Source organism: Liolophura sinensis, chromosome 8 (assembly GCF_032854445.1).
Source record: "Liolophura sinensis isolate JHLJ2023 chromosome 8, CUHK_Ljap_v2, whole genome shotgun sequence".
Taxonomy (NCBI): domain Eukaryota; kingdom Metazoa; phylum Mollusca; class Polyplacophora; order Chitonida; family Chitonidae; genus Liolophura; species Liolophura sinensis.
Window position 1 is genome coordinate 33,481,800 of NC_088302.1, and position 19,072 is coordinate 33,500,871.

The 19,072-nt window shown below is 37.7% G+C and overlaps 1 protein-coding gene across 2 annotated transcripts in view; it reads right to left on the bottom strand.

Annotated features, from left to right (window-relative positions):
- Positions 1–5,367: 5,367 nt before the first annotated feature.
- LOC135472628 (S phase cyclin A-associated protein in the endoplasmic reticulum-like) overlaps positions 5,368–19,072 on the bottom strand; it is a 45,656-nt gene continuing 31,951 nt past the window's right edge. For both annotated transcript variants that reach the window (XM_064752227.1, XM_064752226.1), the window contains 5 exons: positions 17,288–17,522; positions 12,072–12,221; positions 11,463–11,654; positions 7,885–7,939; positions 5,368–7,309 (listed from right to left, as the gene is read on the bottom strand). In XM_064752227.1, coding sequence (XP_064608297.1) covers positions 7,194–7,309; positions 7,885–7,939; positions 11,463–11,654; positions 12,072–12,221; positions 17,288–17,522 — 748 coding nt within the window. In that variant the 3' untranslated portion in view covers positions 5,368–7,193. The remainder of the gene's footprint in view (positions 7,310–7,884; positions 7,940–11,462; positions 11,655–12,071; positions 12,222–17,287; positions 17,523–19,072) is intronic.

Here is a 19,072-nt window from a genome sequence, read left to right on the forward strand (position 1 = left end):
TTTAGACTATAATGTCTCACATGCACCAAGAAAGTATTTTATATATAATATCTGAACTCGCACGCAGTGTCCAAAGGCAAGTGAAATGAGCTTTCAGATTATCCGACTTGCCTATATGTGCACAAAACTGCTGAAGGCTTCTCGTTGCGTGAATCCGTTATAATTTGTACTTAATTAGTTCTTTTCTGGTTTTTGCAGCGTTGTTTTTTAATTTGGTCTTTCGAACATTGACCCAGAACGTCGATTTTGGTTGACACCTGCAATCAGAATGTCTTGTTTCAATGCCTAGATTCAAATATCTTTTGTCGTTTATGTCCTCATCTAAAATGTTTAAATACAAAATGGTATAAAATTGTTTTTCTCTGATGCAAAAATGTATCAATCATAGTTGCTATATACGTTCTGGTAATCGTTATCTGTAAACAATTTTCCATAAAAATTACTCGGCAAGCAGACATGCCTAAGTGCTTTTAGCTGAATTGTCGTGTTCCTATACAGAATAATTCGGCTGACAAAGGGTTAACACACTCCACAACGTACTGTCTCTAAATTATAACCTCGTGTCGAACTCCAGCCCCGGGCAATGGAGACATTTGTGGCAGCCGGGAAGCATTAAAGAGCTGCTCTGTGAACAAACACGGAATTGTCTCCACAGGAAAAAAATCACCTAAGGAAAACAGCATCGAGATTTATTAGGTTTCAGTGTTTTAAAATTACAGTAATATTAGAGTATAACAGAGGGAATAGTGTGAACAAGGACAGAGTGCCTTTCTACAAAGAGTCTGGAAGCCTTAATAGTCTGTATTAGCCATGCAGACCCAAATAGCGGCACACTCAGTGCATAGATGGGAAGATCAACAGCAGGCAATGTGGACATCGGCTGATTTAGCCAGGAAGAAACAGAGAGTCAGAAACTTAATGGACACATCAGAAAATTATTTCGAAAACGGCTGAACAACAGTTAAAAGTGTAATAAATGAATGACCATGGTTTCCGCCATGTTAGCAATATCTCAGCCCGACTATAAACTAGGGGCGTCTTATCTGATACTTATAAAGGATGCTCATCCAGGATGGTAGTAGTCCGAAAATAAATTTACAGATTTACGCCATTACTAAAAAAGACACACACCAAATTCGTTTCCACGATGGTATTTAACAAACATCTATTTATGCTAGCCAGCGATAGACCAAAATTAGGAAGTGATATTATTTGGAATTGGAAGAAATGACATTGAATTTCAGGTTGTACATACAGGACCAATTCCATCCGGTGATTTCTTTTTTATTTCTGTAAAAAATTAAGAACGTCAGTGATAAGGTGTGTACTTACAGTTTCAGGAGTTAAAATTTCTTACAGATTTGTCTTAACATACATAAAGCGGTATTCAGGTTCATGGATAGAATTTACACCGAAGGAGCGATATTGTCATCAGATATCATTTAGAGCTCACGCCTGCAAGGAACTGTAACAAATTTCATTATACATGTATACATTAATTATTACGTCTTTGTAATTTATCTCTTATATGTGGATTCCAAATTATGAATATAAATCGTGTTTCAAACTTTGGCCTAGATCAAAATTAAAATTCGGGGAATAGACATGGTGTTGCCTTATAATTGACCTTGTGACACTAAAGAACATCTCAAACAACGGTGTAACTATCCTTGATCTTTCCCCAGAGGCTTTCTGGTCAACACCGCCATCGGCTAACTAGAACACGATAACTATCTTACACGTGAGTCGAGAGACACACCGAGGCACAACACCAAATGTGCTGATAACGATGGATCTAAAAACAAAACCGAATTGTGGAGTTTTCCTTGAAGGCCCTTTAAATAACCCCTTGTGAAGAGAAAGGGGTATCACGGCATGTTCCCGTGCACGGTTTTATTTTCATTGATGTTTATCGTACTTCTCCTACAAGACCAACCGATACTTAGTATCACGGAATTAAGAGCACCAAGAATGTCAGAGATTACACAGAAATCCTCAGATTAATCAGTCCATAAATTCAATAAAAATTTAAAATCATTTCTGTATCAAATGCTCATCTAATAGGCCATGTAGATACGTTTTATAAAGTTACTGAACTATGTTGCCTTAATTGTCCCAATATTCAGTTTGTCATTAAGCTGTAACTTCACCAGGCTACATGATGGAAAACCTTTCAAAAGGCGACCCTATAAGAAGTTAATACAATGTACTTTTTTTTTTATCATGAAGCGTGATTTCAAGTTTTCAGGCATATTTCTACGAAGAGGAAAAGTTATATTTGATCCCTGGCAGACAGGTGAACATAAAGCGTTCTAAAATAATTTCTTGCTGAATGCAACTTTGAAGACAGTTTATGAAAATTGACTACAAGACCTTCAAACGCGAACTTTTTTAAGAAGGGTTTTGATACAACATTGCCTATAAAAAGAGCAAAAGTTGTTCTCCGTGTAAACCGGAATGGGGTCACCACTTTGGACAGACGACGACGTCAGATGCATGAACTGAAGGGTTTGTTTTAGAGACGCAGTATACTCCAGTCCCGGCTATCTTTTGTCATGGAAATATCGAATCGCCTGGGCATTAAGTAGAAGGAGACGTTGACTATACAGTGCTGGTAGTGTTACCCCCGTCTAACGCCCGACCAAGAACCCAGTTATTGTTCTAAGTAGAAGTCAGACATTCCAAAGATGTCTGCCACTTGGCCCGCCGCCGTGTTGGTGTTGTTCAGTCGTATCAGGTATACCACGTTATCTCCGGCCCGGAATCGCTCCGATAACAGGAGATTTAGCTCACGGATTCTTCTAAACAGCCCAGAGTACCTCCTCTGTGTAGAAAATCTTTTGAGAAAATAAAGATCATAGCGTCACAGAAATGTCACACGTCCGTATCAGTGACATAACCGATCCAGCTGGGGTGTTCAGCGGAGCGATATTAATTCTGCCCAAGCAATTTAGGCTGTTTACCTACAAACAGGTTGATTCTTCATGGGTTAAATGTTTTATGCCTGATTGAATACGCAGTTCGCTCCTGGTGGCAATAATTTAGACATACACTCTTTTACAATGTACCATATTATATCAATGCTTTCTGTGTTACTTTCCCGTAGCCTAATAATACTTCGACGGTTATAATTTTAAAAATGACTTTTCAACACGTTAAAAAGCAATGTACAAGGAAGAATTCTGCTATTATCTACCACAATATACGATTCGTGAAATCCGTGCCAACGTATATGTTCTGCTATTATTTAGCTGGCTGAGTCACATTCACGGCTGATGATTGGTAACATGGGTTTCTTGTTTCTTTCTAAATGAAAGTAAATGAACTCCAAAAGAAACCTTGAATTTAACTGGAGCCATTTCCTCGTGTTCGGACCAATGTAATGATTGGAACTATACTAATTTTTGTACCATAAAATTAGCCATATCACATATGTTCGGCTCTTGAAAAATATAAATTCAATAAAAACGTTCATCGATTTTCCTTTTTTCTCTACTTTAGGGCAGAGAACATGGTGTGGTCAAACACTTATCTACGTCGGGATTTTGCATTAGACATTATCTTGCAGTTATCTTCAACCCAATGGAAACTTAAGTGGTTAGTAATTTAATGTAGCATTGCCAAATTGTTAAAATGCAAAACATATGGCAGGATTTAACCGTCGTTAACGCTTTACACTTTGTATTCAGTATTTGACACCTGCAGCATTTAGTTTTCGCTTGCTGATATAAATCTGCTGTTCTTTCAGTGTTTTTCCCCATAGGATCATCAGAATTAAATTTCAATGATGAATATATAATTGCACATGGGGAAATCAAACATGTTGGTATAGACGAGCGGATTGGTGAGTTAATGGCAATGGAATTTATCCCTGCTTTGAGGTGCCCAGCTTGGCTATATATGTGTTATAGCACCAGGCGTCTTGGAGGTGATCGCAACATCCGGATACTATCGACATGAACATCGGAGGGGTAACTCCTCGCTGTTTATTTACAAAAATAACACAACTGAAGTTGATTTCACATCTTAAATTTCTTCTGGTATAACCGAGTCTCCAGAGAGTCACGTACTACAGTGCATTCCACACGCCCTTGCCGTGACAGGCAACGGGTTCAACTCACGGGTGGAGAGCAAGGACAAATATTCTTGGGGCAAGACAATAAACTTGATGTGTCCATTTAGACCCAGTCTGCAAAAGCCGTCTGTATAATTGAAAGAATGAATGAATAATTTTGGCTGAATACCACATCGGCTATATTTCAGCTATTTAGTGGCGAGTAAATGAAGGAAGCATTAAAATAAAGGCGATTTAATGCATAACGTTTGAAAACTGACAAATCAAATAAAAGTATATCTCTTACGCAATATATCGTTTATACAATAACTGATTCTCCCACAATACGCTTTACATATGAGTTTGTAGATTAAGTTGTAAGGTCTTATTCTAGAAGAAAACTATAAACTAATGTTTGAAAGAGATGTGTTTCTAGACAAGAGAAAGAGTTCAACTCTTCGCTCTTTCTCTCGTACAAGAGCTGGCAGAATTGTACTCAGGACAGACGATTTCGTTCCCACATGTTATATGTGTGTAAGATAAAACCGACATCTTTCGTCGCAAAAATATTTCCATCTGGCGAGCCATGACGAAGATTTTTGGAAGAATGGTATCATACCGAAACTTTGACGATCCAAGGACAACGAGGACTGGAATGTAAAGGAACTTTGGCAAAGTTTCGCATTCTTTTGAGAACTGCAGAGAAAGGTGTCGCCTTACCCTAAGTATTGTCCTCCTTGATCCCTGGTGAGCGTAGCCAAGGCTATTGTCCACAGGCCGGACAATTCCAAAAACTACCGAAGTTGTTTACAATGAAAACAAGTCCTGCGCCAAAGACATGTTGTGTTGTAGTCTTCCTGGGAACAGTCCAGTTTTGTCCGGACATAGTGACCAAGTGGGCTTGCACACGTCTTCAATATATACATAACCACGGGCATAAGCCGAGAGATTGACCTAAGGACAAAAATAACGCAGGCAGATGTCCAAAAATTCAGAGGACCTCTGTAAAATAAGGGTCAAAAAGTATTGTTTTCTTTCCCAAGCTCGTGGGACCGTTTCTTTTTTTTCTGCAAATTTATAAAGCAGGACCCGTTTTCAGGAAACTTCTTTAAGTGTCTGGCTTAAGGAAATATGCTTTCCCATCTTTACCACACTTCAGCATCGTTTAACTTTCCGCTAGAATCTAAACAGTGAATCCATGCATATTACTAAGTATCACTAAATTTTACTGCAGACATCAGACTTGCCAACCTGCTCTAAACAAACAAATTAAAGTGGGTAAATTACACAAACACGCACAGCTGACAGCATTTCGATATGAGTATGTTTATATTTGAACAAACTTACAAAAGCTCGGTGGACCCTGATGAGACCACAAACACAAACGCCAAAGAGAAAACACACCGAGCAGGTGATAGTACAGACAGCAGCTAATAAATAGAAGCTAACAATACTGAATATTTACAAGCTCTTAACATGTGGCAATAGGTAGGATTTATACCAACATGGACAATATTTACATACACCAAGACATATATCATCATATCAAGCAGGTACACCAAAGTTGATGACCTTTTACTTCACACACACACACGCGAACACACAATATATTAAATCTTTTACAGACAAATAAAAGCTGAAAAACACCCCCATGACTTTCCAGCCTTTTGTTCACTAAAACTTAAACTGTTTCTCACTGACACCAGAATTGGCACATATTATACACAAGTGGACACCAAAGCTTTAATGCTTCTGGAAATACATGTAGGTCTTTATGGAAAAAAACTCTTAAAGAATCAGTAGAACCTCTAAAATTTAATCAAAAATGTTTTACCTATTTGTTGCATCACGTCTTCCTCTAATCTTCCAGCAACACGACCCCTTAACCAATTTAACAACCAGTATAGTCTACAGTACAGGGATTTTCTGACACAAATCTCTAAGACCTATCCTATGACATTACACACGTCATTGCATCATACAACGTGATTCAAAATACACAAAACAACATCTGCAAAATAGCTTATACTTTAGCACACGATTAGTGTATGCCGATATTACCTTTTGCACTTCAAATAACCACTAACGTATACCTTATTACACTTTCTGTCAAGTGTACTTTACATTACACTTAAAACTTTTGACAAGTGTATTTTATTACATGTGCATGTATTCACCCAGTGTACTTTATCACACTCTTCAATATTTACCCTAAATACATGTACCAATGGAGAAGCTCTTTCTTCACAAAGAATATTTTGATACATGTAACTTTTACAGGAGGGTAACAATGGTTAAAATCCTTAAACTGTACACATAACAGTGAATCAACAACAACCTTTAACAGGAGTCTAAGGTAAACACCAGTAACAATGGGCTGAGAACAGCAACAGTACAGCATCAAAGCACCCCTTACCTGGTCACATTATTTTACAAGTCTTGTAATATTCTTCTTAAAAATAAAAGTGGACATTTCAATGGTTAGAAATAAATTGGTAATTGTTTGTGTGAGATCTTCTGTCTTGTCATATGATGAATATAAGATTCCTCACATCATACAGAAATGTATATAGATGTATATCATGTATCATATATTTGATACTTTCTATTCTGAATGAAACCAGTCAAAGTAACTCATTTAAAGTTGAAAAGTGTGATTGCTCTTTGAATCTCTGATTATAAAAATACTAGCCTTCAAGACAAGTTGCCATCTTGTACAGTATATTCTCCCACAGCTAGTGCTTATGGCGCGGTCTATGCTGTAAATGTTTAAGTGTGCCAGATGCCCTGTGCTCCTATAGGGCTTCAGCATATCATAGGCCTGGTGCTCCTATAGGACCAACATATCACAGGCCCTGTGCTTCCATAGGACTTCAGCGAATAACAGGCCATGTGCTCCCTCGGCTGGAGTGTGTCAGAGGTCCTGTGCTTCACGTCTGGATTATGCCATGGGTCATCTGCTCCCACGTGTCACAGGAACTTAGTTCCCATGGCTGCAAATGTTTTCACAGCTCCATGGCTCCCATGTGTCAGAGGAACAGGACTTCCATGTCTGCACTGTCATAGGAATGATGCTCCCATGCCCAAGGCAAGTATGTGTCACAGGAGCCATGCATTAAGTTTGTCACATGTCTACAACTTATGGTGGTGTGTCCTGTGCATTGAAGTAGGCTTGAGCAGCATTCCACTGGTCCATGGGGAATCTAGTAGACAGCAGCATTCTCTGCTCCCCCATATCACGGCCTTTCTCCTTCTCTGTAAAACAAGGAGCCAATTATCATCCAAAACTACAGCAAAGTTTGTACTGTAACCTTAAACATCCATATTTTATAATGATTACTGTGAACAGTTATGGAAAGTCGCTAAAAAAATATATTGCTGGAAAATACTTCAGAGATTAAATTGAATTTTCAACATTAAAGTGAAACACATTCTAAAAAAAAAAAGACAGTGAAAATACAAAAAGAAATGCTGCTAAAAAAAACACACTCAGAAAATTGAAGAAAGAAGCACTGACAGAGTACTCTTCATGGACCTAAGGTTTATCAATCTGTCCTTATCTCAGCTGGAATTTACTGTCTAATTATATCTAAATAAACAAACTAATTATATCTAAATAAACAAACTAATTATCTACAAATGCGACTAGCATTAGAAATTTGTATTCTGACACTAAAGGTGGGATTAAAAAGTTTCAATGAACAGAAAATATGTCTTTAAATTTAAACATTATTCAAAAGAATAAAATCTCAAGTTAAGAAAAATTGAACCCCATGCACAAGTACTGCAAGAAGAGCCATGCAATCCATGCTGAGAAAAAAGCCACCAACCTTTCCTTGCAGTGGATGGCAGCAGCCTGGCCTGTTGAAGTTCCAACTGTTTCTCCTACAAAAACCATTACATGAAAAGTTCACTTGAAAAGGGACAAACAACAGTGCCATATGAAAAATTCATATATAATATCTACACATAAAATCAAATGATTGTAAGTCCCATTCTAAAAGCATCTCTGCTTCACTTAAACAATCTTTCTGCCTCACCAAAATAAAAAGAAATTTAATAGCCATAATATGGTTCAAGCTGTGGTTCAAGCACAGAAAATAAGATACATAACATATAACTGGCTAAACACGTCAATCATTCATTTACATATTCCTATTAAATAAAATAAACTCCCGCAGCACCTCATTAACAATTCATAATTGACAACACCATTCTAAGACACACTTAACTATCAAATATGAATAGGTCTTGCAGCAACCTGGAGATGGTCGTCGGTTTCCCTCAGGCGCTGTTTGGTTTCCTCACACCACAATACAGGCCGATGTCATATAAGTGAAATATTCTTGAGTATGGTGTTAAACGACAATCAAATAAATAAATAAACAAATCAAAAACGAATAGGTTTAATACTTATTTTGTCATTCTTTATCTGATCTGAGAGCAGAGTTTACCTTTTTCTTTCTGTCCTACTGTGTTCATGTGTTTATGTGTTGTAGTTGCCTATTGCTTTTTTTTGTCTGTCACATGCCTGGATATAAATGTGTAATAATTGATTGATTAACCCTTGCGAATATTGAGAGCTAGTGTAAGACATCTTCACGCAACTAACAATCATAGCGTCCCTACAACACACCAGGATAGGCTCCTCACGGCTCTATTGAATCAATGCCTGTAATTGGCCTCCTCTTTGATTAGCTCTTGTGACAAAGCCGTGTAATTAGCTGAACATACACCATGCACTACCGGCGAATCGTCAGGCCTTCTTCTGAGTGAAGACCACAACAAGGGCCCCGGCGCACGAGCCTTCGTAATAGACACGAGTTAGCCCCTTGCCCATTCTTAATGAGCTCGTATTCTTCGAGATCCTGCTGCTCATCTAAGCGGCCCATAAACCCTGATGTCCCCCTGGCTAGGCAGCAGCAGAAAGGAAAGGTGAACATCAAAAGAAAACAAAGGTTGAAATGCAGCCACTGTTGTTCTCACACCACTCCTCTCCCTAGCTGACCAGCTGTTCACATTGACCCCCTGAGCTATGGCTCTCCATCCTCCTCTACATATAACCCCCCCCCCCCCCCCACCCCCCCACCCCGCCCTCTAGCATTGGTACCAGTTGTTCACTTCATCCTGGGAATCTCGGGGACCGGCTAATTAGCCATCTCTATGTCAGGATTCTTTAACTGAATATAACATCAATAGCTTGCCCCAGGGCTCGCCTTAACGGTTTCCTAAACACACCAGTCTGATCCAATTCTGAGGCTTCCCTATCCAAATCCCACACATCTACAGCACTTCATACACATACTTCTTTAATGCCACAAACGTTTTATCGAAATTTTAGCACCATAATAAAAATAATAATAACAATAACAATTTTAACACAAAAACATTTACTTGCATGTACTTCTGTCAGATATTAATATAACAATGGATGTTCACATGATAACAGCTTAACTAGAGCAGACTGACCCTAAAAGCTGTAACACCTTGTGGTAAGTAGTTTTCTTTCTCACAAACCATCCTATCAATGCTAAATAGACTCATTAACACATATCTGCCAAATATTACAACTTAAACCTCACGTAACCTCATCTTCAAACCATAATGAAAACTTCACTGCTTTTCAAAATGATATTATATTACATTTTAATCCTAAAAATAGGCTGTCAGAAGTCAGAAATAGTGTGAAATTGATTGAAATGACATTGTGTCATTTCAGGCTTATGTACAGATAGTTAATTTATAAGCTGGTCAGGAACTGATTAAAATTCCATTTCAGGTTTGTTATCAGATTGTTATAAACATCTGAAATTCATTAAAGAGGCTATACTGAAGATTTTGGGGAAAAAAGTAATCAGCGCAAATGAAATTAAATTTCTGCTGTCATTTTAGAATATTCCAAATAATTGCTTTTCACAAAACATCAGCCTCATCGGCAAATGTGTTAAAACTTCAAAATTGGTAATTAACTTCCTAAAATTTATAAAATGGACCGCATTATAACTTTTTCAAACTTCAGAATCAGTTCAAAACTATAAATTATATAGATACAATGCTGATATTTACTGAAAGTAAATAATTTCATCCCCTCATTCTAAATTTAAATCATTTGAAAATTTGATTAGATTTATAGAGAATATTGCCAAAAATCTGTTCCATTCTATTTTAGAATTGATTTTCAACTTACAAACTAGTCTGAAATTCCTTAAACTATATTATTCTAAACAGTGAGAAGTGTAATCTTAGAAACAAGTTGAAATTTCATGAAAATGGTGGAATTTCATTGCCACTGACCTTCTCAGGCACTACTAATTACATGTACACCATCAATTAAGCTATATCAATAACACTACCAGTTAGTGTATATAAAAAAAAGAGCAAGTATGTCCAAATTATAATTTGTTTTCTCTTCATGGTATACCTCAAATTTGTCGAGAACATATGCTTGCTTGTAGCTGCAGCCCCTCCGCCCCTCCCTGAGTTAAGCCCCACCTCACTTCCTGACAAATGACTTTGCTATTGGGCCACCCGCTGGGAGTAAATCTCAGTCAATGGGGACCATGGTGTGGACCATAGAGTGCGAGACCCCCCTAGAGGGTGGACAAACACCTTAGTGGTAACAATTCTGCTCTCGGATTGGCTGGTCTGAGGGTTGTCGGTGTCCCCCCTGGGGCTAAGCTGTCAGAACCACTCTCCCAGGTCAAGAGCCCTCACTATTTCCCCTCAACATCACAGTCTCAACCACCAGAGAGCTATTCAGTTTATTTTCTTACAGATCAGGTTACACTTCTGTAATGATTTATTGCTTCTCCAGCATACAAACACAAGAGGGTCTGGAAGTGAGCATAACCAGTCATACTTGTTGTTTTTACAGATCTGTTACAGGCAAAGAGGAAGTACAATTCCCCTTAAATATTGACCTGTTGAACCCTCATCATATTCAAAATTATGGTACAAGTGTAAAAATTCTAACCCCAAAGTCTGAAATACAAACATTCGATTATATATTCTGTTTAGCTGTGACTTATAGCTATATAAGTCACTTTGTCAGTGGGCTGGCTTCTGACATCCTATTTCTCCACACTGGCCATTCATTTAAGGGATACAGAGTTGTTTCTGATTGGCTGGTGTGGGAGATTGGGAGGTCCAGGCCATGTCCAGTCTAAGCTGAATTTTAGGCATGGCAGATTAAGTTAAGTGTGACCAAAGCTGCGGAGTTTAACCCAGGAAACCCTGTCTCCACTGTAAGCCAATCAGCATCGATTCTGTATCCCTTTAAGAAAGAACCTGAGTGCAAAATGACATCAACTTCTTATGCAATGTCTATTATAAATTTGTACTTGGTTCTCGGCAACACTGCGAGATAAGACCTACGAACAGTGGGAGCCAAGAAGAAACATACACGTACCTCAATAAAGTTAGACAGCAGAGAACAACTGAGTTCCTGCTCTAGGATTTCTCGGTTCTGCTGGTTGTTGAAGCAGCAGGAGATGAGGGTAGGGAAGAGAATGGCCGTGAGGCGGGGGTCACTGAAATACTGGAAGGGCAGGGCACACATCTGCTGTAATACTGTGGGAGGTTGCCCTGACTGGATAATCACCTGTAGTCCAAACAATAATTACCCTAAACAATTCATGTAGATTAAAAAAAAACAAAACAAAAACAAAATTGAACCAGTTAAGTATAACTCTAGATGCACTTTAAGAATATAATTCATACGATTCATATGGCCTGAATATCTGAACTTCACAGAAATCATATTAAGATTACCTATCCAGAGGGAACAATGCTCTAATACGTTAACCATGCACTGTCTTTATGGTCAAATTTGTTGAACATTTAGGAAATGTTTTATTTTACAAATAGTGTTCCGAGGAAACTGATATCTTTGCATACAAATAGGCCACCATAGACCTAATTTGTGCAAAACTGAGATAACAGTTTACTTGTAGAGGAGCAAAACATTTAACTGTAAAACTTAGACACCAGGGCAGTGTAATGTGTTGAGGCCACTGACCTGGTTGTCTGGGTGAAGTGCGGTGAAATAACCGACACAGAGAATGACCTCATGAAGGAGTTCTTCGGAAGACTTCTCCGAACAAAACCAGATGAGGTAACTGGCGATGTGACGGAACTCCAGAGACAAACCTTCCGCTCCAAGAGTTTTCTGTAAAACAAACAAATCATTTTTGAAGTAATTTTGACATCATCATAAAATTTCTGGCAAATCTTATTGCTGTATATGAGGTATTTTATACATCATATACACAAATACACTCATGTGAGTGAAAAATTTGAATATATGCTTCCATAAACTGACAGAAGTTCATACAATGTGATTTACCAGTTGTACCAAAAGATAGAACTTGACCACTGGCCAAAGACAATAATTTTACCAGTAATAATAAAAAAAGCAAATAAAAAATAAAGCAAACCCTGGAATAAAAAAACACAAAAGAAAACAAATCCACATGTTGACTAAAAAAAAAAAGTGTAAATATGATATGATTTGGCACGTGTTGTTTTATCAATGACAAGTGTCAGGGTGTTTAAGACAGCTGGGGTCAGGTAGCACTGGGTGCAGCCAAACACACATAGGATTTCTTTTATTCTCCTTTTGTTCGCAGAGGTCAGAGTTGCCATGTGCTCCCCAACTCTATAATTCCCGCCAGAAATTGTGACATGTGCATCTGATTTTGATAGGACTTTTTTACCATCTCTGTGACACGGGACGTTCCATGCCAAATGTTTAGAAAGATGTTCTTTTGTTTCTTTAAGGAAACTGTAAGCATTTTGCTGGGACCTCCAACCCTGCAGGTTTAGTGGGTGGTAAGACTGACTGAAGTTCAGGGCTGATGTAAAGAAAGGAATAATGAGAAAAAGTTTGTGAAGTTATAAAACCCTCATACTACATAGATTTCATAAATATTAGAAATTTTAGGAGTTTCATGCACAAAAATTCTCCACAAAGAAATATGAACCAATTTATGAAGTAAACTTTTAATGTTGGAATCCCACATGCTGTCAGATCAATAAATCAATTAACCGCCAAAAAAAAAAAAAAAAAAAAATTAAAGATTCACAGTTTAATAAATATTTTACTGGCTAAGAGGAGTAAAACCAGAGTTAGCTTAAACCCTTAAGATTTTCAAAAAAAATTACATGTCTTTTATTACCCACATTTTATTGGCTCTAGAGGGAGCAACAGTAGCACCGTTGCAGTGGGGGAACTGTATGTGCATGTAGAGCAGTGTTTGTTTAAATGTAACCCTCATAGTTTTCATAGACTGTTTGGCCAGTTGATGAATGACAATGGCAGAATGGCAGTCTCTAAACTGAAGACACATGTCAGTGATTTGGCTGGATGGCCCCACTGATGCCCTCTTCATTCTGCCCTAGACAGTGGTTTTGCCTGTCACCCTGGCCTCCACTAACTGGGCAATCTGGAAACCATGATAGCCCAAGCACACCCAGCGAATCCTTGGCGCTGATATTTTCTCTCAAAACATCTCTTAACAATACTCCAGTAAATTATAGAAATGTCTGTCCAGGCAATGGAAACTGCTCTGCCTATAGCTGAGAAGGGTATGTATTCTGCAGACGCCTGTGATGGGCTGCAGTCTCAACTTAACTGCCTAGCTTCTCTCACATTATCCCGCCATTATTCAGCCTGATAAAACAACTCTGTAATAACCTATCTGCCCATATCCCTCCCGACACCTGGCTACATTTGTATACAGTTATCATAACATCTCCACAAAGGCTGCATTATGCAAGCCAGATTTACTCAAGCAATGGAACATCCAGCCCCTCTAACAGTACCTGCAGAGGGAACAACAACCCTAACTCTCCCAGTGAAAATCATTATTCTATGTAATCTTTCCAATCTGACAGTCATAAACACATTGATCACATTTGCTAAAGCCTGTCAAGATGTAATATTGTCAGTTCAATATATTCCAAAAGCTTTTCCAGACTACAATGTACATACGCTTGGATCACAAACAGTCAATGTCAACATGAGTAAAAATGCATTTTATAACATAAAAAAGCCACATTAACCATCATACCAACCTGACATCAAAATCTATGCAGGCCTATAGGCTATATTTACCATATGCATTACTTGATTTTTTTTTTCTCCAGTTTTAGCTGATTTTCTACCCACATTGTATCATGTTTTGAGAAGCATAATAGTAGAAAATAATATTAAGAAAACTGATGTGTGGGTGAGTATGTGAATTACTGGGATTCTTCACAGAACAATGGCTCCAGCCGAATAACTTGGCTTTATGATTTACCACCCTGGAACTGTCTAGAAAAACAGTTTTCACTCTAGATAATAATACATAATAAAGGGTTTCAGACATGCGAGGACACACAACAGCAACAGCACTTAGCTATTTCATACGGTGTGCCATAAATTCTTGTTGTCATATATATGCTACAGGTATAACCAGTCATAGCAGATAAATTACTTGTATATCAAAATGTTATAAATAAATCTTAGTCAGACAAAACTCACCCAGAAGGTCATTACCAAGACAAGACTGTTTTTCCAGTACAACAAGGAACAAAACCGTGTTCTACAGCTAAATTGTATTTATTTATTTCGCCGGGGTTTTAAGAAGTACATGTAGAATATACTCAAGGATATTTCAATTATATGACCGGGTTTATTGGTGCAGGAAACAGTGTAGGAAATCGTCGAAAGTCGAAAGAAAAGCACTGTGCCTCTACATAAGAGCTACATGTACCTGACCGGCCTCTTCACTGAAGGTAAATTTAATTAAACAAAAAGAAAAACAAAACATGAACAAAAACAAACAAAAACAAAAATCTTGTGAATATGTGTTTTCCTGTTATAGAAGTATACATAGTTTGCCAGGCATCATGTAGTAACAGGTGAAGCACCATAGTTTCATAACGCCACACCAACTTCAATTGTTATGTTATGGATAGAATAAATCTTTTTATCAACATCAGGGGCGAGGAGAAAAATGAAACCAAAATCTTGAAAACCATCTAATTTGAGGAAAATGTGGACTATCCTCGCAATTTTTCTACTAAAGACATATTTATGTGATCAGAAATCCTTGAAAAAAAAGAAAAAAACAGGAAAAATCATAAAAATATCAAAATCGTACAGAATAGAAAGGTGGATTTTCAATTTTGTTCCATTTTAAAATTTTTGTTAGTTTTCCACATCTAAAACACAAAATAGACCTGGCATCGCCTTATGGCTGCCAAAATAAACCATTCTTGAAGACCAAAGGGAAATCTAGGAGCCAAAAGGTACTTGGTTTGTTTAACTACAGGTCTACAGCCGTGGAAAGAAATACATATGGGATACCTGGACAACTAATAAAATCTGTTCCTTGACAGTATCTTACAACACCTGTTGACTGCCTGGTACCATGTGCATGAGGACATAGAGAGGGGTCGGCAGAGATAAGGGGACATATGGTGCACTGATCTAGGCCCTAAGTGAATCTCATACAGAACAATCTGTGCATCATTTCTCTTCTTCACACAGATGTGCACACGTCAAACCTAAGCACCATTCATTTATCCTTTTCTTTGGCATGTTTAGCTGCGCTAAAATATATTCTATTATCACTCACAGTATCTGTGTTATGACTGACAGTACTGGTATCTGCACTATCAATCATCATACATGCATCTACTTTATTATTCATATCTGCATTATATCCAATACAAACAGAACATGCAGTTCCAAAGAATCACACTTTTATTTCTAATACTTATCAATGATTTTAATTATTGTACTTCATTAGTCTTGGACAATGTTTCATGGGCAACAATAAAAATGAATTTGAAAGAAATTTAGGCAGGCTATTTCAGTGTCGATATTGGACACTAAAACAAATACCAGTTACATGCTGTAATTTACTACCAGTACTTTTAACCAACAGCAAAAATAAGTGGCATTTTCATGGAAATTAAAAGTGTTTCAAGAAAAATTAGGCATTAAGGGACGATACCATGAACATTACATGGTGTTTCTAAAGGCCATTTCTCCAAAACCACTGGGACTTTGGGGCTATAACTTGGCAAACCTTCTTCAAATATTGTATTTTTAAGACTTTTCTCAGCAAAATCCAAGAGAGTCACTACAACAGCAGGCTGAAAAGACATGGAATGACCCAACAACCAAAGCAAATGTCAGCTTCATTCTGTAACTCACCACTTTCAACCAAAAGCAAAGATAATCGACTTCTTGCATATGCTGCTAACATCCCTGTCAAATCTCTAGAATCAACATATGATACCAGTGACTGCTTGCAGTCATGTCTGTTACATTCATGTAGACCAGGTATGTATTAACTGATGCCTGACACCATCTGCGGATATAGATTTTAATCTACGTTCATACAGTGTGTTATCTTATTAATACCCACTGGCTAGAAATGGCATAAACGTGTACATATATATTCCTGAAAACAAGATCTGGCAAATACATCCCTAACTCGTCTCTTGCCACAAGGCTTTGCAAACACTGTCAAAAATATTCTGGCAATGCATGATTTTGGTATCCTTTGCCTATAAGCTTTCAGGAAATGGCATTTAGAAATCCATATAGATGTAACAAGGATTCATTCAGCACAGTACTTGATAAATTGCATGATTTTCTAAGATAGAATTCCATGACTTTCCAGTTCACTGACCCTTAGCTCTTGCATAGTGCTTTCCAGTTCTTGGCAGACATTCGACCAATTAGCCATTTGCAAATGTTTTCAGGTGTTTTAATGCTTAAACGGCATAACAAGAACAAAGTAAAATCCTGCTCTTCTGAATCGTCAAGAGTTTAAAACCAAGAAACAAGAAATCTATATAAAGTTTGGAAAGATTTGTTTTCATTTTAATTTACTTTCAGGACATCCAAAGAAATTCAAGTACCAGCACACAAACTGCATGACTTTCAAGAACATTTCAGGGCTGGATGAACTCTGTACAATTGAACTTTAATACACCAAATGACCTTGAAAAAATCAAGGACAAGAAATCTGAACTTGGTATCGTCACAAACTGCTACTAACCAAAAAGAAGAAAGGCACAACACACTTTCCTATCTCTCTCACAATACTTAACCTCACTTTGTAGCTAAAAACTAAAAATGTAGCTTTATCAAGTACCGAATAAAAATGGTGACTTCAACAAAAGATATAAATGCAAAAGGAGAAAGTTTTAAGAATCGCTAATCAGACTCACCTGTAACATAGGTAGATCTAACATGGCCATGTGGTTTAACATTCTGATGCCTATGGTTGTGACGGCAATGGTGTGCTGAGGTAGATCAGGGGGTGCGGCCTCACCCCTGGCTGGCGCCCCGGAATGGAGCAACATTCCGTACAGCAGGGACACAATCCCCACCAAGTCTGTCACCTCAAACGTGTTGATAAGCTGGGTGGGGTCCTCTTTCTTCTGGTCAAATGGGCTGCTGTTCCTGTGAACAGTAGATTAACATGTAACATGTCGTCACAATAAGTCAACAACATTTGATGGACTGCTATTCATAGTGCTAACACAAATGTGCTGACAGAAACAAGTTAAAATTTTTCTGAAAGATTTGCATTCCTCTATAAACCATTAGCTTTCAGCAAGTAACAGAAAACTGACATGCATGTGCAGGTGTAAACCACAACGCTGGAGGGGAAGTGATCTTAACTTAACTTCATGTAACACCACCTAAAACAGCCACATGATCAACATCAACCTCTAACTGATATCCAGGCCATGAGAATAATGGAAGTAGAGGAATTGCAATAATACCGTTTCTGAGGGACAGAGAGACATGCATCTTGATCCATGCACATTGACCCACTTTCCAGGTTTCATTCTTATTCATTTTTTTTCATACACTGGCATATTGGTGTAATATTCTTGAGTATGTCGTAAAACATCAATCAAATATATAACTAAATCAAAGAATAAGAGCTTGAATAATGGTAGGCAACAGTGAACAAAGGAATATGTCTGCATGTAAACAGTGAAATCTAGTCCCTTAGAGCCTGTTCATCTGGAACATGTTGACTGGTTGCGTATATGTAGTCGTCAGTAATTATTTATCTGTTGTTGAACGCCATACTCAGAAACTTCCACTTATACCACGGTGGGAAGTTCTAAAAGTGGAGGAATCAGAAAGGGCCCGTGCTAAACTGGAAACTTACCGACAAATTTTGCCACAAGTGAATAGTACACAAAATTTGACATGTATGTTGTCAACCACTTATTGTGACAAGGGCTCCACTGTTACATTTCAATGCCTTAATTAGTCATATTTTTTCTTTCTTGTTTCCTTTCCTTTAATCAAGAGAGAAAACAATCAGAATGTATTGCATGACCTCGTAAGTCAAATCCTTCATCAAAACCAATTACTTGTTATCCCATAATAAAATCCTCAATGATGCCACGGTAGAAATTCAGCTTAAAAAAAAAAAAAAAAAAAATTAAGCTAATTTACACGTAACTTTCCTCATAATCACACCAATGTGTTTTTCCAAAGAGTTTCTATTATAACAAAACTTTGATCATTCATCATAGTCTTACATAACCAGTGAAATGGAACAATGCCAATACTTGCACTACGAAGTCATTTATTAATGGTGTTACTACGTGTAGAAACATTTAGTCCACCTGAAGTTATTCACAAAATTGCAATGTCAAACTGAATCAATATAAAGCAGAGAAGTTTTGTTTTGATCTGCATGATAACTACCTATAAATGGATCGTGCCTCGACACTACTGTTTGCAATACCCTCGAGGGATGTTTTAGAAAAAAAATTGCATTATCTAGAAGGATAATGGTTAATATTTACCTCATCTTAGGGCAGTGGGGTCAATATTTGCGTAGGTTAGGGCTGAAGGTCTGCCCAGATGAACGGCCAGTCACAGAGACAGAGGATACGACTGCGGACCCCATTAAACCCTGACATGGGATTACCGTGTGATGAATGAAACACGCAAATACACGACAGCCAGATACAAACCGTCAG